We start from the raw sequence: 12,626 nt of genomic DNA on the forward strand, positions 1-12,626 counted from the left end.
CCTGCCAATGAAGCGTCCAGGAGGCAGAGGGGGCATCTTCGAGCTGTTTCTGGGGCACGTGGGAGTGCGACCAAGAGAGACTAAAGGGGGGGGGGCTGCCCGCGTGGACCCAGCATTCCAGGAACCCTGCCACAAAGGAGCAGAGAAGCCTGCCAGAGCTGGAGGGGGACAGGGGTCCAGGGAGCGAGATCTGCGGGCTTTCGGGCCAGATTCCAGGAGAAAGGGAGCAAGGGGAGTGCCAGAAGGAGACCACCCTCGAGTAAAGGCGAGGGCCCCGTGCCCAGGTTGGGGCGACCTTGGCGGCCCCAAGGACAGGACCCTGGGGAGGGGTGGGCCGGAGCCGGTGGTGCAGTACCAGGGGAGGCCACCAGATGGCGGGTCTGCCGCCTTCCCGGGGGTCGGGAAGCGGGGAAACCCGTGGGGAGGGTCCGCGCTCCCCCCACCGCAGTCCCACACGCCTTCCGGGCTCTGGAGACCGCTGGAACCTGGGGTGCACTTTTCCTAAGGGGTTCAGAACCCTCACCAGTTTCTCAACGCTCCCGAGGCCCCTTGCCCTCTCAATTGGAAGCCGGCATACGATACAGGAGCAGCCAGACGATGGGCACAAGAGCCGGGCAGGGGTCGTGGGGAACCTCCGGGGAGGAGCCCTGTCGAGCCCGCGAGTCCTTTAGAGTCTAGAGAAGCGCGGGCTACCCCCGCCCCCGGTTCCGGAAGGGGGAGGGCAGCGGACGCCCCCGGGCGCCGTGTCACAGCGCCTCGGTTGCCGGGTAACGGAGCCGGAAGGCGGGCTGGGGGCGCAGCTGCGCGAGGCGTGGGTGCCGCTGGACTGCAGCACGCGCCGCAGAGGGCAGCCCCCTCCCCGCACCTTAGGGCTGGGGGGGCGTTGCCAAGACCGCCACCAGGTCCCCGGATTCACTAGCCCACTGCCTCAGTTTCCCCAAGAGGAGGCTGGGGACCTCATTGGCGAGGGACTCAGAGGGCCCACCGGCTCGGACCAGCGATAGGAAAAACCACAAGGCTCTGGAAATCGGGTTTAAAAAAGACATGTTTAATTAATTAAATACCAGGATGAGGCCAGGCAGGGCAAGGGGAGGGTGGGGGTCACCCGAAAGCGCAAATCCCTTGGGACCCTACCCCCCCACACACTTCAAGAGGCCACAGCTAAAATGGCTGGAGCCAGATCCCAATGACCATCGGTCCCTTCAGACCCCTGGACACGGGGTGGCGGGGGGCAGGGACAAGTTCTCAGCTCCCTGGGTCCTCAGACCACAGTCCAACCCCTGCGGACATGCACCGGCCAGGGCTGGGACAATGAGGGGGCGTCCAGACAGACACAAAGGGAAACAAGACCCGGGCCCACCCTCTGCCCCCTGGACTAAGGCATCTCACCACCGCGGGAAGATCCTCTGCAGCCCCGCCCCAATCCCCAGGACCCCAGGCACCTGTCCCTGGATCCTGCCAGGGCCGGTTCCGGTCCACGCTAGTGCCATCCAAACGCCCCAGCCGTCAACTGGGAGGCAGGAAGGTTCTGGAACACAGAGGGGTGCCACAGACCTCGTGCAGCCAAAGGCGGGATAGGCCTTTTCAGGGTATGGGACAGGGAGCCTGGGTCCCTTCCCATTCCAGGGCCGGGGTCTTCAGTCCCTCTGTCCAAAATGAAATTCAACCGCAGCCACAGTGGGAAGACACCAGGAAGGGACGTGACATCTGTCCCTCCCCATCCTAAGTTCAGACCACGCAGGCCCTCCCCCCCACACCCACAAAGCCTGAGGACAACAGACCACCCACCGGGGCCCAGATCAAGGAAGAGATTGGCGCCTGAAAAAATATTCTACCCGGTCCAAAAAAATCGAGCTATCCCAGGGGGTTCGGGGGTCAGCCCTCCCACTTCCCGCCTGCCCGCGTGGCAGGACCTCAACCGCTGGTCCAGTGGCCATGCCCGGGGCAGGATGGTGCAAGGGCACGGGGCCTTCTCACCCCCATCCGCAGGGCGGGGAAGGGGTGCATTTCGCCCGAAGGCTGGCCTGGTCCCAAATAGGAGGGATTGATTGTCACGTGATGCTGCACAAGGCCAAAGTCGGGGACTCTTCCCCTTCAGCAGAGGGGAGCTGGCCATCCAAACTGGGGGGCCAGCTTCCCCCGAGTCTCTCTCACTGACACACTCACACACCCACCCAGAGGGGCAGGGCGGCCCCCCAAGCCAGCAGAGGAAAATAAATAAGCCTGCAGTAATTCCCATCCCGTGATATTTGCACCCCGCACCCTGCCCCCACTGTGAGTCAAATTGCTCTTTGGAAGACCCCCCCTTTCTCTCCCTCCCTACCCCAAGTCTCAGAAGCAAAACTGGTACCCCTATGGAAACCCTACGACCTCCCCCGTCCCCACCCACCCAGCCCTCGAGGCTGGGGAGCTGAGGGGCCCCTCCCGTGAGCAGTGGGGCAGAACCTGTGGACACCTGAGATTGAGTACCCGAATGGGGGCGGCTGGGCCACACCCCGTTTCCCTGAACGTCTCCAATGGCTTTCGGCGGGGTGAGGGGCTCCCGGGGCGGGGGATGGGGGGACACGAGGCAGCCCGCGGTAACCCCTGGTTCACCTATGGCTCTTTGCATACTTCATCCCAACCTGGACAGAGGGGCCTGGGGACCAAGTGTGAACACCGGTTAGGGGGTGCCTTTCCTGGGCCACCTCCCCCCAAGGCCCACACGTCCCTCAAAGCAGGGAGGTGGCGAAGGGGGAAGGGGGACGCCTCCTGGCCACCCACCGGGGGTCCCTGTTTAACAGCTGGGAAGAGAGTTAACGATCATGGCTATATACAGACACGGGGCCACTACCCCTCCCGAGAGCAAACTCCAAGGCCCGGATGACCCCGGTCCAGTCTCAGACCCCTCCTTGTTCTCTCGAGGGGGCAAGGGCATCTTGGGGGCCCTCAGGGGGACACTGGAAGGGGCCGGGCTGGCAGTCAGTCCGTTCCCCGCCCCGGGCCGGGACAGCAGGCGTGTTGCTGGTGCTCCATGCCCAGGCCCAGCGGGGGCGCGCTCAGGGTGGCTGGACTGGGGCTCTACAGGCCGGCGGGGGCCGGGCTGGGCACCGGGCTGGGCGCGGGGCTGCCTGCCAGGCTGCAGGGCAGCGAGTCGCTGGGCGAGGTGCTGCGGGCGCCCGGGCGCCGGAGCAGTTCCGGGCGGAAGCCGGGGTGGCGGCGTGCGTGCTTGGTCAGGTGGTCGCTGCGGGTGAAGCGCTTGGAGCAGAGTGGGCAGGGGAAGCGCTTCTCGCCCGTGTGCGTCCGATGGTGGCGGGCCAGCTCGTCGGAGCGCGCGAACTTCTTGTCGCAGCCCGGCCAGTCGCAAGCGAAGGGGCGCTCACCTGCGCGGAGGAGGCGGAGGACAGACAGACAGCAGTCAATATCGGGGGAGAGAGGGAGAGGAAGAAGTCCCATCAGATCCCCAAGGGTCCTCGTCATCTGCCTCATCCCCTCCCCACCTCGTTCTAGAGGCTGAATTCTGCGCGTGAATTTAAAACGTTTAGATGTTTAAAGAAAACGGCCCCAACTCATTTCGCGAACCCCCGTGAATACTCTCCTCTATTTCCTACGACTAATGGTAATCAGACTGGGAGCAGCTGCCATGGGTTGAAAGGAGAATCTACAGAGACCGCGTTCTCCCAGGACCGCGCGCCCGCGCGCCCCCACCCCCAGGAAGGTGCCACCTCGGTGGCACGTGTACTTCGCACACACGTGTCCGCTCCGAACGCACGTCGAGTTTTCGGAGAGGCTTCTTATGCAAACGGGTCCTGCCGTCCCCACTCCCGCGAAACTCCCTTCTGCCCTTCCTGTGGGGGCATTCCGGGGGCTCCCAGGTGCTCGGGATCCCAGTCAAGCCCCTTCCTTTTGGAAATGACCACCCCGTGGGGGGCACCGTCTGGGCAGCTCCCCGTGCCTGACGCCACTGTTGACCCTCGTGGCCCCTCTACGAGCAGAGGGACATGTGAAGGGACCCCCACACCCAGCCAACCCCGGGGCCGCACTCGCAGGGCGCGGAGGGACGCAAGGCGAGAAGGGGACAGCCCCTGGGTCAGGAAGCCCAGGACTCGCCCCGCCCCGGAGCAAAGGCCAGGGGAGGGGCGGGCCGCCACCGGCAACTTCCTCCGCAGACCCCTCCCACCGCCAGGGCGGCCTCGCCCATCCTGCCCCTGCGGGCCACCGCCATCCCCCGCCTGCCAGTCCCCACCCGCCCATCCCTTGGGGGTCTCCGCCCCGGATCAGGGTCGTCCAACCCCCCTCATCAACCCGGGGGGTCGCCCGACCTCCCTCATCAACACATCAACGTGTGTGTTGTCAGCGTGTCCCCAGCCGACCCGGGGGGACCCCCGCCACACCCCAGGCCCAAGGGCCGTGAAGCACCTAAGAGTTTGCACCCTTCTGGACCCAGCGCCGGGTACCTGGGACCCTGGAATCCCCAGGCGTTGTGTTGCCCAATGCCCAGGGGGTTTGCAGGGTATGTTGGGGGTGGATAGAGTGTGGACACGTGGGCAGGGTCGCCCCTCGTGGCACTGGACGGAACCCGGAAGAGGGGGAGGCCAGCTGGGGGGCAGGAGGGGGAGCCACAGTGGGGTGAGGGTAGGTTACACACTGGCAGGCCCACACCGAGCACTGGGGACTGCGGTGACCCAGGCTGACCCTGCCTCAGGAAACACGCCCACCGGTGGGGGAGGTGCTGAGCGAGACAGACTGAAGGGTGTCCTCAGCCGAGGATCAGAGAAGCACCCCCAAAGCAGCACCCTAGTGGGGAGGTGCACAGCTGACCAGGAGCCGGAGGTGGGGGCCATGGGACAGACCGCAGCCGTGAGGTGGGGGGAACCTGCATTCTCAGGGTGACCCAGTGACATCTCTGCTCTGGAAGCTCAAGGCCCGCCCTGGGGAGAGGGCTGGGAGGGGGATGGGATCGTGAACCACTGAGGGGCACCAGTGGACTTCAGAGGGGCTGCCCAGGAGAGAGCGGGACTAAAACCTCCCCTCCCCCACCCCTTCCTCCTGGTCGCACTCGGACACCACCAGCGAGGCAGAAAAGGGTGGGTCAAAGTCTCCCCCAGAAAGTTTCTTGTGGGATACCTGTCGGTTATACTCACGGCTGGGGGAGGGCAGGCCCCAGGAGGCTGGGGACCCAGACGCGCTGGTGCCACCTCCCCCAGCGGTCACAGGCCACAATCATGGTGCTGGGGGGAGAGCAACTGTCCAAGACCACAGGTGGCACCAAATCCCTGGGACTGCCCCCACCACACACACCCCATGCTTCCCCTGGAACAATCCAGCAGGCAGAGTCCGCAGCCGCTGGGGGAGGGGCCCCAGCGGGGACGTCCTCCATAGAATCACGGGGCTCAAAACAGTCCCAGAAGGGACACCCCACCCCACCCCACTTTGAACCGACAGGTCCCGAGGGCCGAAGTCTGGGGGCGGGGCTGCTGGCTTCCGAGCAAACGGGGGCCTAGGGGAGCGACGCCCCTCCGAGGGGCATGCGGCCCTGTCGCCATCTTGCAGGACGCAGGCGGGGAGAAGGGGGGGGAGAGGGGGGCCAGTCCGCCACGGGTGCGCCCCGCAGTTGGCTCACTTCCCCATTTAGGGCAGCGGGGCCCGCCTCCCGCCCTGCCCTCCCCTCCCTCCGTCCCGCAGCTCTACTTTGCCACCAGCAGGTTGCAAGAGCGGTGCCACTGCCCGCAGGGGCCGGACGCCTGCAGCCGCCGGGAACACAGCTGCCGCACGTAGCTCGGCGGCGGCAGGGACATCCGCAGCCTCAGCCGGCCCCGCTCACGTGGTCCCACTCCCGCCGGGGCCGGGGGTCGCCTCGCCGGCTGGCCGCCTGCCAACCCCGCCCCATGCCCGGTTGCTGGGTAGCGCAGCGCACGTGCACACGTGGGTGGCGCGGCCTGGGGCTCGCAGGCTTCCCTCCCCACAACGTCGGGCGGATGCCTGCAGGATGCCAGGACCTGCCACCCTCTCAGTCCTCTGGCCGGGAAGGGCCGTAACATTCAGAGGCTCAGAGCCGGCATGCTGGGTGCAGCCGCCTGTCTGCTGAGTCCACCTGGGTGCCGGAGGAAGATGCGGTGGGCGGGGCTGCGGTGGACTTGACCCTCTGACTTGGGCTGGGACTAGGGGTGAGCTCAGGACGGCCGTAAAGGAGGTCCTGGCGACCGTGCGCCAGGCCTGGCTCAGTGTGCTCGGCCTTCACGGGGGACAGCGCCCCACCTCCCTGGGCTGGGGCTGGGGGCCAAGGGTCTGACAGCTGACCTTCACTGTGACCTCCTGAGGTCATCACTAACCTAAGGGGGGGGGTGTGGCCCACAGCCAACCCTTGCGCAAATGCCCACCTACCAGGTGGACTACAGCGGGGGAGGGGCCCAGGTAAGGTAGCATCCCAGGAGAGCTGGAGAAGGCTGGGACTGCAGCAGGTGGGGGGGCAGGGGGCTTCCCAAAGGAGATAGGCCTGAGCAGGCCGCGAAGGACAGTACGGACATACAACCAAAAGGACTGAAAACTGATGCTGAGGTCCGGGGGTCAGAGCACAGGGTCCCCGTGTGGCTGGCCATCCCGATGGCTTTAACAAAGACCAACCCGTGCGAAGTTCATCTGCTCTGTGATCTTAAATACTTCCTAGACATTAGCCACCCCCATCTCTCTCCCTGTCCCCGCCCCTCCTGTAGGTTTTCCATTTCAATTGTTCTGCGGTTGCCACCAAAAACCGTAGGCAGAGGTCTTGCAGGCCCTCACCTCCCCACGTGGTACCTGGCAGCAAATCCCATCAGAGCCCCTTTCAAAATATGTCCACCCCCCCCCCACCGGCTCTTCGTGGCTCCAGCCCCGCCCCCCCTCAGGCCGGGAGTGGGGCGGCAGCCCATTGGCGGCGCCTGGGCCGTCCAGCCTGTGCTCTGCTCCCTGGCTCAGAGTCGAAGCTGAAGTCTTTACTGTGGCCTCGCACCTCTGCAGCCCCGGGAGCTGCTCCATCACTCCGTCCCTTCTCTGCGCTAACGTCACCCTTCAGAACAGACTCTCCTTATCCCGCTGGGGTACCCACCCACCGTCCCCGTCCTCGGCTTTCTTATGCTTATGCTGTCTCTCCTGGGTATGATATGTGCCCCCCACCTGGCCATAAAGCTGACAGCACAGGCCTGGCACACCGTGGGTGCTTAACACATGCGTGGAAAGCGTCTACAAGCCCCGAGAATGGCACTCAGGTTGCTACAGCTCCAGCAGCAGCTAACCAGCTAGCTTGCTGGTGCGTCATCTGTTGTACCTCCCCATCCCCCAGGTAGGAGCCACCACTACCCCCGTTTACATAAAAAGCGGGCCACCTGCCACCCCACACCTCTCCTCCCTCCCGGGGAACCCAGGTTGCCCTGGCTTTGCTTCCCCACCCGGACTGGCATCTTCAGCATTGGGGGTGATGTCCCACTCAGTGCCTGTGTGTTCAGGTCCCCCAGAGCATGTGTGTTCCGGAGCCCCGCTGTTCTGGAAGCGGGACTGGGTGAGGGTGGCCGCCCTCTCTCCCCGGGAGGCCAGCTCCTCAGGCTGGTATCGTGTGCCAACTCCCGGGCCATCTGGGCCACCTTTATCAGGGAGCCTGGGTGGGGGGTGGTTATCGCCCCTTGCAAGGTTGAGGGCACCCTCCCCCGCCCCCCAGCTGGGGCACCGGCACCGTGAGCAGTCCCAGCTGCTCGCTGCACCCTGCTGCGGGAGGTGGGGGCTGGGGGGCGGGCAGTCCTTGGCACTTGCACCCCACCCCGCGCCCTGGCACTGCCCCATTCTGGCCCCCCAGATAAGCCACCAGTCTCCTGCGCCCCACCTGGCGCGCTAGGGGCGCTCACAGCTCTGCGAGGGGTGGAGGTGGGGTCTGCTGACTCAGACAGCCCTGGGGGGTGCGGTGGCTACTTCCCCTCTGGGCCTCAGTTTCCCTGTCTGCCTCTCCTCCTGGGGGCCTGTTCAGCAAAGAATACCACCACCACCCCCCTTAGCCGCTCGGCAAACAGAGGTCGCCCTAGCCGCCTCTTGTCCTCCAAGTCCTGGGCCTTGTCCCTCCCACCCAATTCATGCGGTGCCCCACCGCTCTCCCTCCCACGCAGCGGCCCCCCTCCTCGATCCCTCTGCTGGATCCTAATCCCTTCCCCATAAACGGATTTTCATCTGCAAAGCCGGGCCTTTCTGCGCGCCCCCCCTGCCCTTGGGATTAAAGGGCACACCTACCTACTCTGCCCCCTCCCCACCTCCCACCGACCACAGCCGCAGCCCTCCAAATCCACGCCCCAGGGCCCCTGCCCCCACCCCCTGCAGCCAGGGTGCCGTCCCCTCTCCTGGGACACACCCTTCCCTGCTGCATCTGACCCCACGGTGTCGCTCAGAGGCCTCTTCCTCCAGGAAGCCTTTTCCTCCATCACCGCTGCTGTCACTGTCCCCCCAGTGTTCCAGGAGCCCCGGGGGACGGGGACTGGGTCATCCCCACGGTGCCTCTCACACACTGTAAAGGCTTAGCTACTCTTGCTCAGGCTGAAGTAGACAGGGTTTTACAGGGGGTCTCAGCTGGAGGTATTGCCGCAATGCCCAGGGGACACTGGATGATGTCTGAGAACATTTGTCATTGTCACAACGGGGGGTGCTCCAGGTGGGGGCCAGGGAGGCTGCTCAACACCCTACATTAGCCAGGACGCCCCACACAATGAGCCGGCCCTGAAGTCAGCAAGGCCGAAGGGGAGACCCTAGACTAACAGCCCCACTTCCAGATCTCAGCTCCTTGCGGGGAGGGGGTGAGTCCCCCAGAAGGTGCTGGACACCGGGGGCTCTGGGGTAGGGGAGCAGTCCGGAGACGAGGGAGGTTGGGAGAGCGAGGAGTAGATTGCCAGCCTCTCCGCCCCCGCCCCACCTCCCTCCCTCTCCCTCTCGGTATCCACGGCAACCGCGTCAACATCTCCTGCAGCTTCCAGTCCTTCCGTACCCCACACCGGAGGCAGGAGAGCTCCTTCTGGGCCAGGGGCTGCAGGCCAGACACAGGGGACCAGAGGACAGCCGTCCCCGCTCCCCCACAGCTGGGTGGCCCTGTGAAAGACCCCATCGCCCCTCCTGGTCTCCCCACCCCAGCCTCTGTGCCAAATGGAGCAGGGATGATGAGGCGCCATGTTCAACTCGCCTGGCTCCTCCTGCTGGGCCTGCTTGCTCATCTGTAAAATGGGGCCAGGCCAGGATGGGAGCTCTCTTTACTTTACAGAGAGGAGAGCCCTCATCAGGCAGAGGCGGGTGGAATGGGACTCCCTCCCAAAGGCCCTCGGGGGACAACGGCGCAGCAGACAGCCATCATCTAATTAAAGCTCCTCATCAGATCACTCCCCAGGCCTGCCCCCAGCAGTGGGCAACAAGAGGTCCAAGACAAGCATGGCTTCCCCACCCCAAAACAGGCATAAAAACAGCTGCCCCCTCCCCTGGGGGCTGGAAAAACCCGAAGGCCTTGACACCGACCCTGGGTAGGGTTTGGTGGTCCTGAGCACTAGACAGATGCTGAATTAGCAATCACTGAGCACGAAGGTGCCCCAAACCCTCCAAAACCGGCATCAAAGGTGCCTGGGTGCACGACTTTGACTCTCAGGAGCAGCACCCCCTACCCCAGGGCCCAGCACCATTATTATCCAGGGGGCAAGGCATGGGGGGATGGCACCCTGCCCTTCCCCACCCATCACTGGGACACCCCAACTCAGTCCCCTGGGCCTCACTTTCTCTTTAAAACCAGAATGGCAATACTGACATCCAGGCCCTCGACAAGGAGTCCTTTCTCCCCCAAAGGCTTACGGGGGGGCCAGTACTGCCTGGGGGCCCACGGAGGTTCTCAAGGATCCCAGTATACCCTGGGGAAGTGTCCCTACAGAGCCACAGTGGGAAGGGGGGTGGCCACCCCCTTCACCAGACCCAGAGACTCAAACAGAATGTGGAAAAAACCAAACCAAACTAGAGCACTAGGGGGCCTGAGCCACTCTCGGGGGTCTGAGCCACTCTCAGGGGTCACACCATCCATGTCTCTGCCACAACGCTAGATCCAACCTCGCTTCCATGCACCCACTGCACTTGTTTCTACAGTGAGAGCGTGTCCACTGAGCCAAGCTGATGCACCCTATTGCCCGACGTGACCCCCATAACGGCCCTCAGGAGAAGGCAGCCCGGAGGCGGTAGGTAATGCGCTAGAAACGGACAGAACCACCAAGTCCAAGCGCACGCCCACCCAGCTCCCCTGCCCTTCCCAACAGAAGGAACACCTCCAATGTTCAAACTCAGGCTGGTGACCGAGGCCCACCATCCCCAGACCCCCAGCCCAAGAGAAAATCCTCAGGGTTGAGGGTGGGACTCCGTGGGGAGGACTGGGGGGACCCACAGGAGGAAAAAGAGGGGGTGACAGAGTGAAAGGGTAGCCAAAGCCCCCCTACCTCCGGCTCCCTAGCGGCCCTTCCCCACCCCCGGCTGGGCTGTGAGACGTGACAGTGTCGCGCGGAACCGTCCCCCGCCCCCAAGCCTTCCCGGCTCCCGCTGCAAGCGGGGGCGTGGGGGGGACCCAGGAAGCTGCGAAACGCACTGAAGACGTGACACCCTCAGGGGTCCCCCTCCTCCCCAGACTCAAGCCCTAACCCGCACTCCCAACCCTGCCTTCCGCCTTATTAAAATACATATAAAGGAAGAAAAAATGTGCCGGGCACCCCCCAACCTGGCTCCGCACCAGGCGCTCTGCCGCTCTCTGGGGTGAATCCTCGCGGCCACCTCGGGGGCAGCGCGCGGTTCCTCCTGCCTTTCTACAGAGAAGGAAACCAAGGCAGCAGAGAGAACGAGAACCTCAGAATTGGACGCTCCGACCACGATGCCCACCAACCAGATCCGAAACCAACGGAAAATAAAAGAGAAACGAGGCCGAGAGCGAAGGAAACTGCCCGGGAGCCCCGATCCCGCCCGCGGACCCCGCCGCGACGCGCGCCCCGCGAGCCCCTGCCGCTGCCTCGGCGCCCGCCATCCGCTCGCCGCCCGACCGCGTGGCCGCCACGCCCCCCGCGCGCGCCCCACCCACCAAGGCCCCGCCCTCCCGGCCGGCGCGGCGGCGGCCCGGGCGCGCCCCCCTCCCCGCCCCCGACGCGCCACGCAGTTTCGGGGTCCCGACCGGGGGGGGGGAGCGCGGGAGGCCGCCCTCGCGCGGGCCGGGCGCGCGGCCAGACTCACCTGTGTGCGTCCGCAGGTGCGACTTGAGGTGGGAGGACTTATAGTACGCCTTGGCGCAGCCCGGGAAGGGACAGCGGTGGCTCTTGGCGGCGGCGGGCGCGGCGCCGGGGGCGCGGCCGGAGGACGGGGACGAGGCGGCCGAAGAAGAGGAGGCGGGCGAGGCGCCCCCCGGAGCGGCGCCGGGCCCGCCGCGCAGGTCGGCCAGGATGCTGGCGGCCAGCAGGTGGGGTGCGGCGGCGGCTGCGCCCGGGCCTGGGCCCGGGACGGCGGGGGCCGGCGGCGGCGGCCCTGGGGGCCCGGGCGGGGCGGCCTCGCGGCGCGGCGCGCGCACATCCAGGCCAGCGGCCGGGCCCGCGCCCTCGGGGCCCGGTCTCCCGCGGTGCACCACGGCGCCTGAGGAGATGGCCATGAGCACGTCGGCGGCGAAGTAATCCACGCACGCCACGGCTGCCGACATGCCAGGCAGGGGCGGGCGGCGCGGCCGAGCGGGCGGAGCGGAGGCGGCGGGAGCGGCGCCCGTCCGGCCGGCGGCGGCTGATCGAGTGCGGGAGGCGGAGGAGGAGGAGGAGGAGGAGGAGGCCGGCGCGCGCCGCCGCCGCCGCCGCCCGCGCTCGGCCTGCCCCGCCCCGCCTGACGCGCCCTGACGCACCGGAGCCCGCGGGGGCGGCCGCGGCCCGCCCCGCCCGGAGGACGCCCCCTCGGGGCGCGCGGCCACGCCCCCCGCCTGGCGCGCCCTCCACCACCCTGCCCGCTGCGCGCGGCCGCCGGGGGCGGGGCCTGGCCGAAGGGGCCGCCCCCTGGCGCGCCTACTCTGGCAGCGGAGTACGCCTCTCCTCCTTCTCCGAGCACTCCTTCCCCACGCCGGGCGCCAGGCCGGGGATCCAGCCCCCTCTGGCCCTCCCCTCCCCCTGCGGCCACCCCTGGTCCGCTTCCCCGAGCACCCTATCCTCACACCAGGAAGCTCCGCCCGGTCCCCGCTACGGTCCCGCCTCCGGAGCGCGCCCCGCCCCGTCACGCCCCTCCCTCCTCGGAGGGCCCCGCCCCTAGGGCGCGCCCCTCCCTGCTCGGCGCGCGCCCCGCCTCGCCGCGGGCTCGCCCACCCCACGCTGGGGCGCGCGGCCGGCGGGGGCCCGCCCCTTCCTCGGACGCTTCCACCCTGGCCCGGGCGCGCCCCAGGTCAAGATGGGGGAGGGGTCCGTTCCCCACGTGGCCCGGTGGGGGTGCGGAAGCGGCGAGCCCCGCCCCCCGGCCACGTGCGCGACCCTTCCCCCTCTTCTCCTCCCCCGTTTGTGGCCCTGCTCGCCCGCGCGCCCCCTGCTTTCTCTCGCCCGCTTGCTTTCATGGGGGGGTCCCCCTTGCCGCTCCCGGAGACCCGCAGCTAGGTAGGGGAGGGGAGGACT

General features: G+C 66.9%; 1 protein-coding gene across 1 annotated transcript; it reads right to left on the bottom strand.

Moving 5' to 3' along the window:
- Window positions 1-1,027: 1,027 nt before the first annotated feature.
- Window positions 1,028-11,820, bottom strand: KLF16 (KLF transcription factor 16). The gene is made up of 2 exons (XM_060094670.1): window positions 11,227-11,820; window positions 1,028-3,362 (listed from the first exon to the last, which is right to left on the bottom strand). Exons 1-2 carry the CDS (start codon window positions 11,681-11,683, stop codon window positions 3,061-3,063), a joined length of 759 nt encoding a protein of 252 aa, XP_059950653.1. The 5' UTR covers window positions 11,684-11,820; the 3' UTR covers window positions 1,028-3,060.
- Window positions 11,821-12,626: the final 806 nt, after the last annotated feature.

This window comes from Mesoplodon densirostris, chromosome 3 (assembly GCF_025265405.1).
Source record: "Mesoplodon densirostris isolate mMesDen1 chromosome 3, mMesDen1 primary haplotype, whole genome shotgun sequence".
NCBI classification, from domain to species: domain Eukaryota; kingdom Metazoa; phylum Chordata; class Mammalia; order Artiodactyla; family Ziphiidae; genus Mesoplodon; species Mesoplodon densirostris.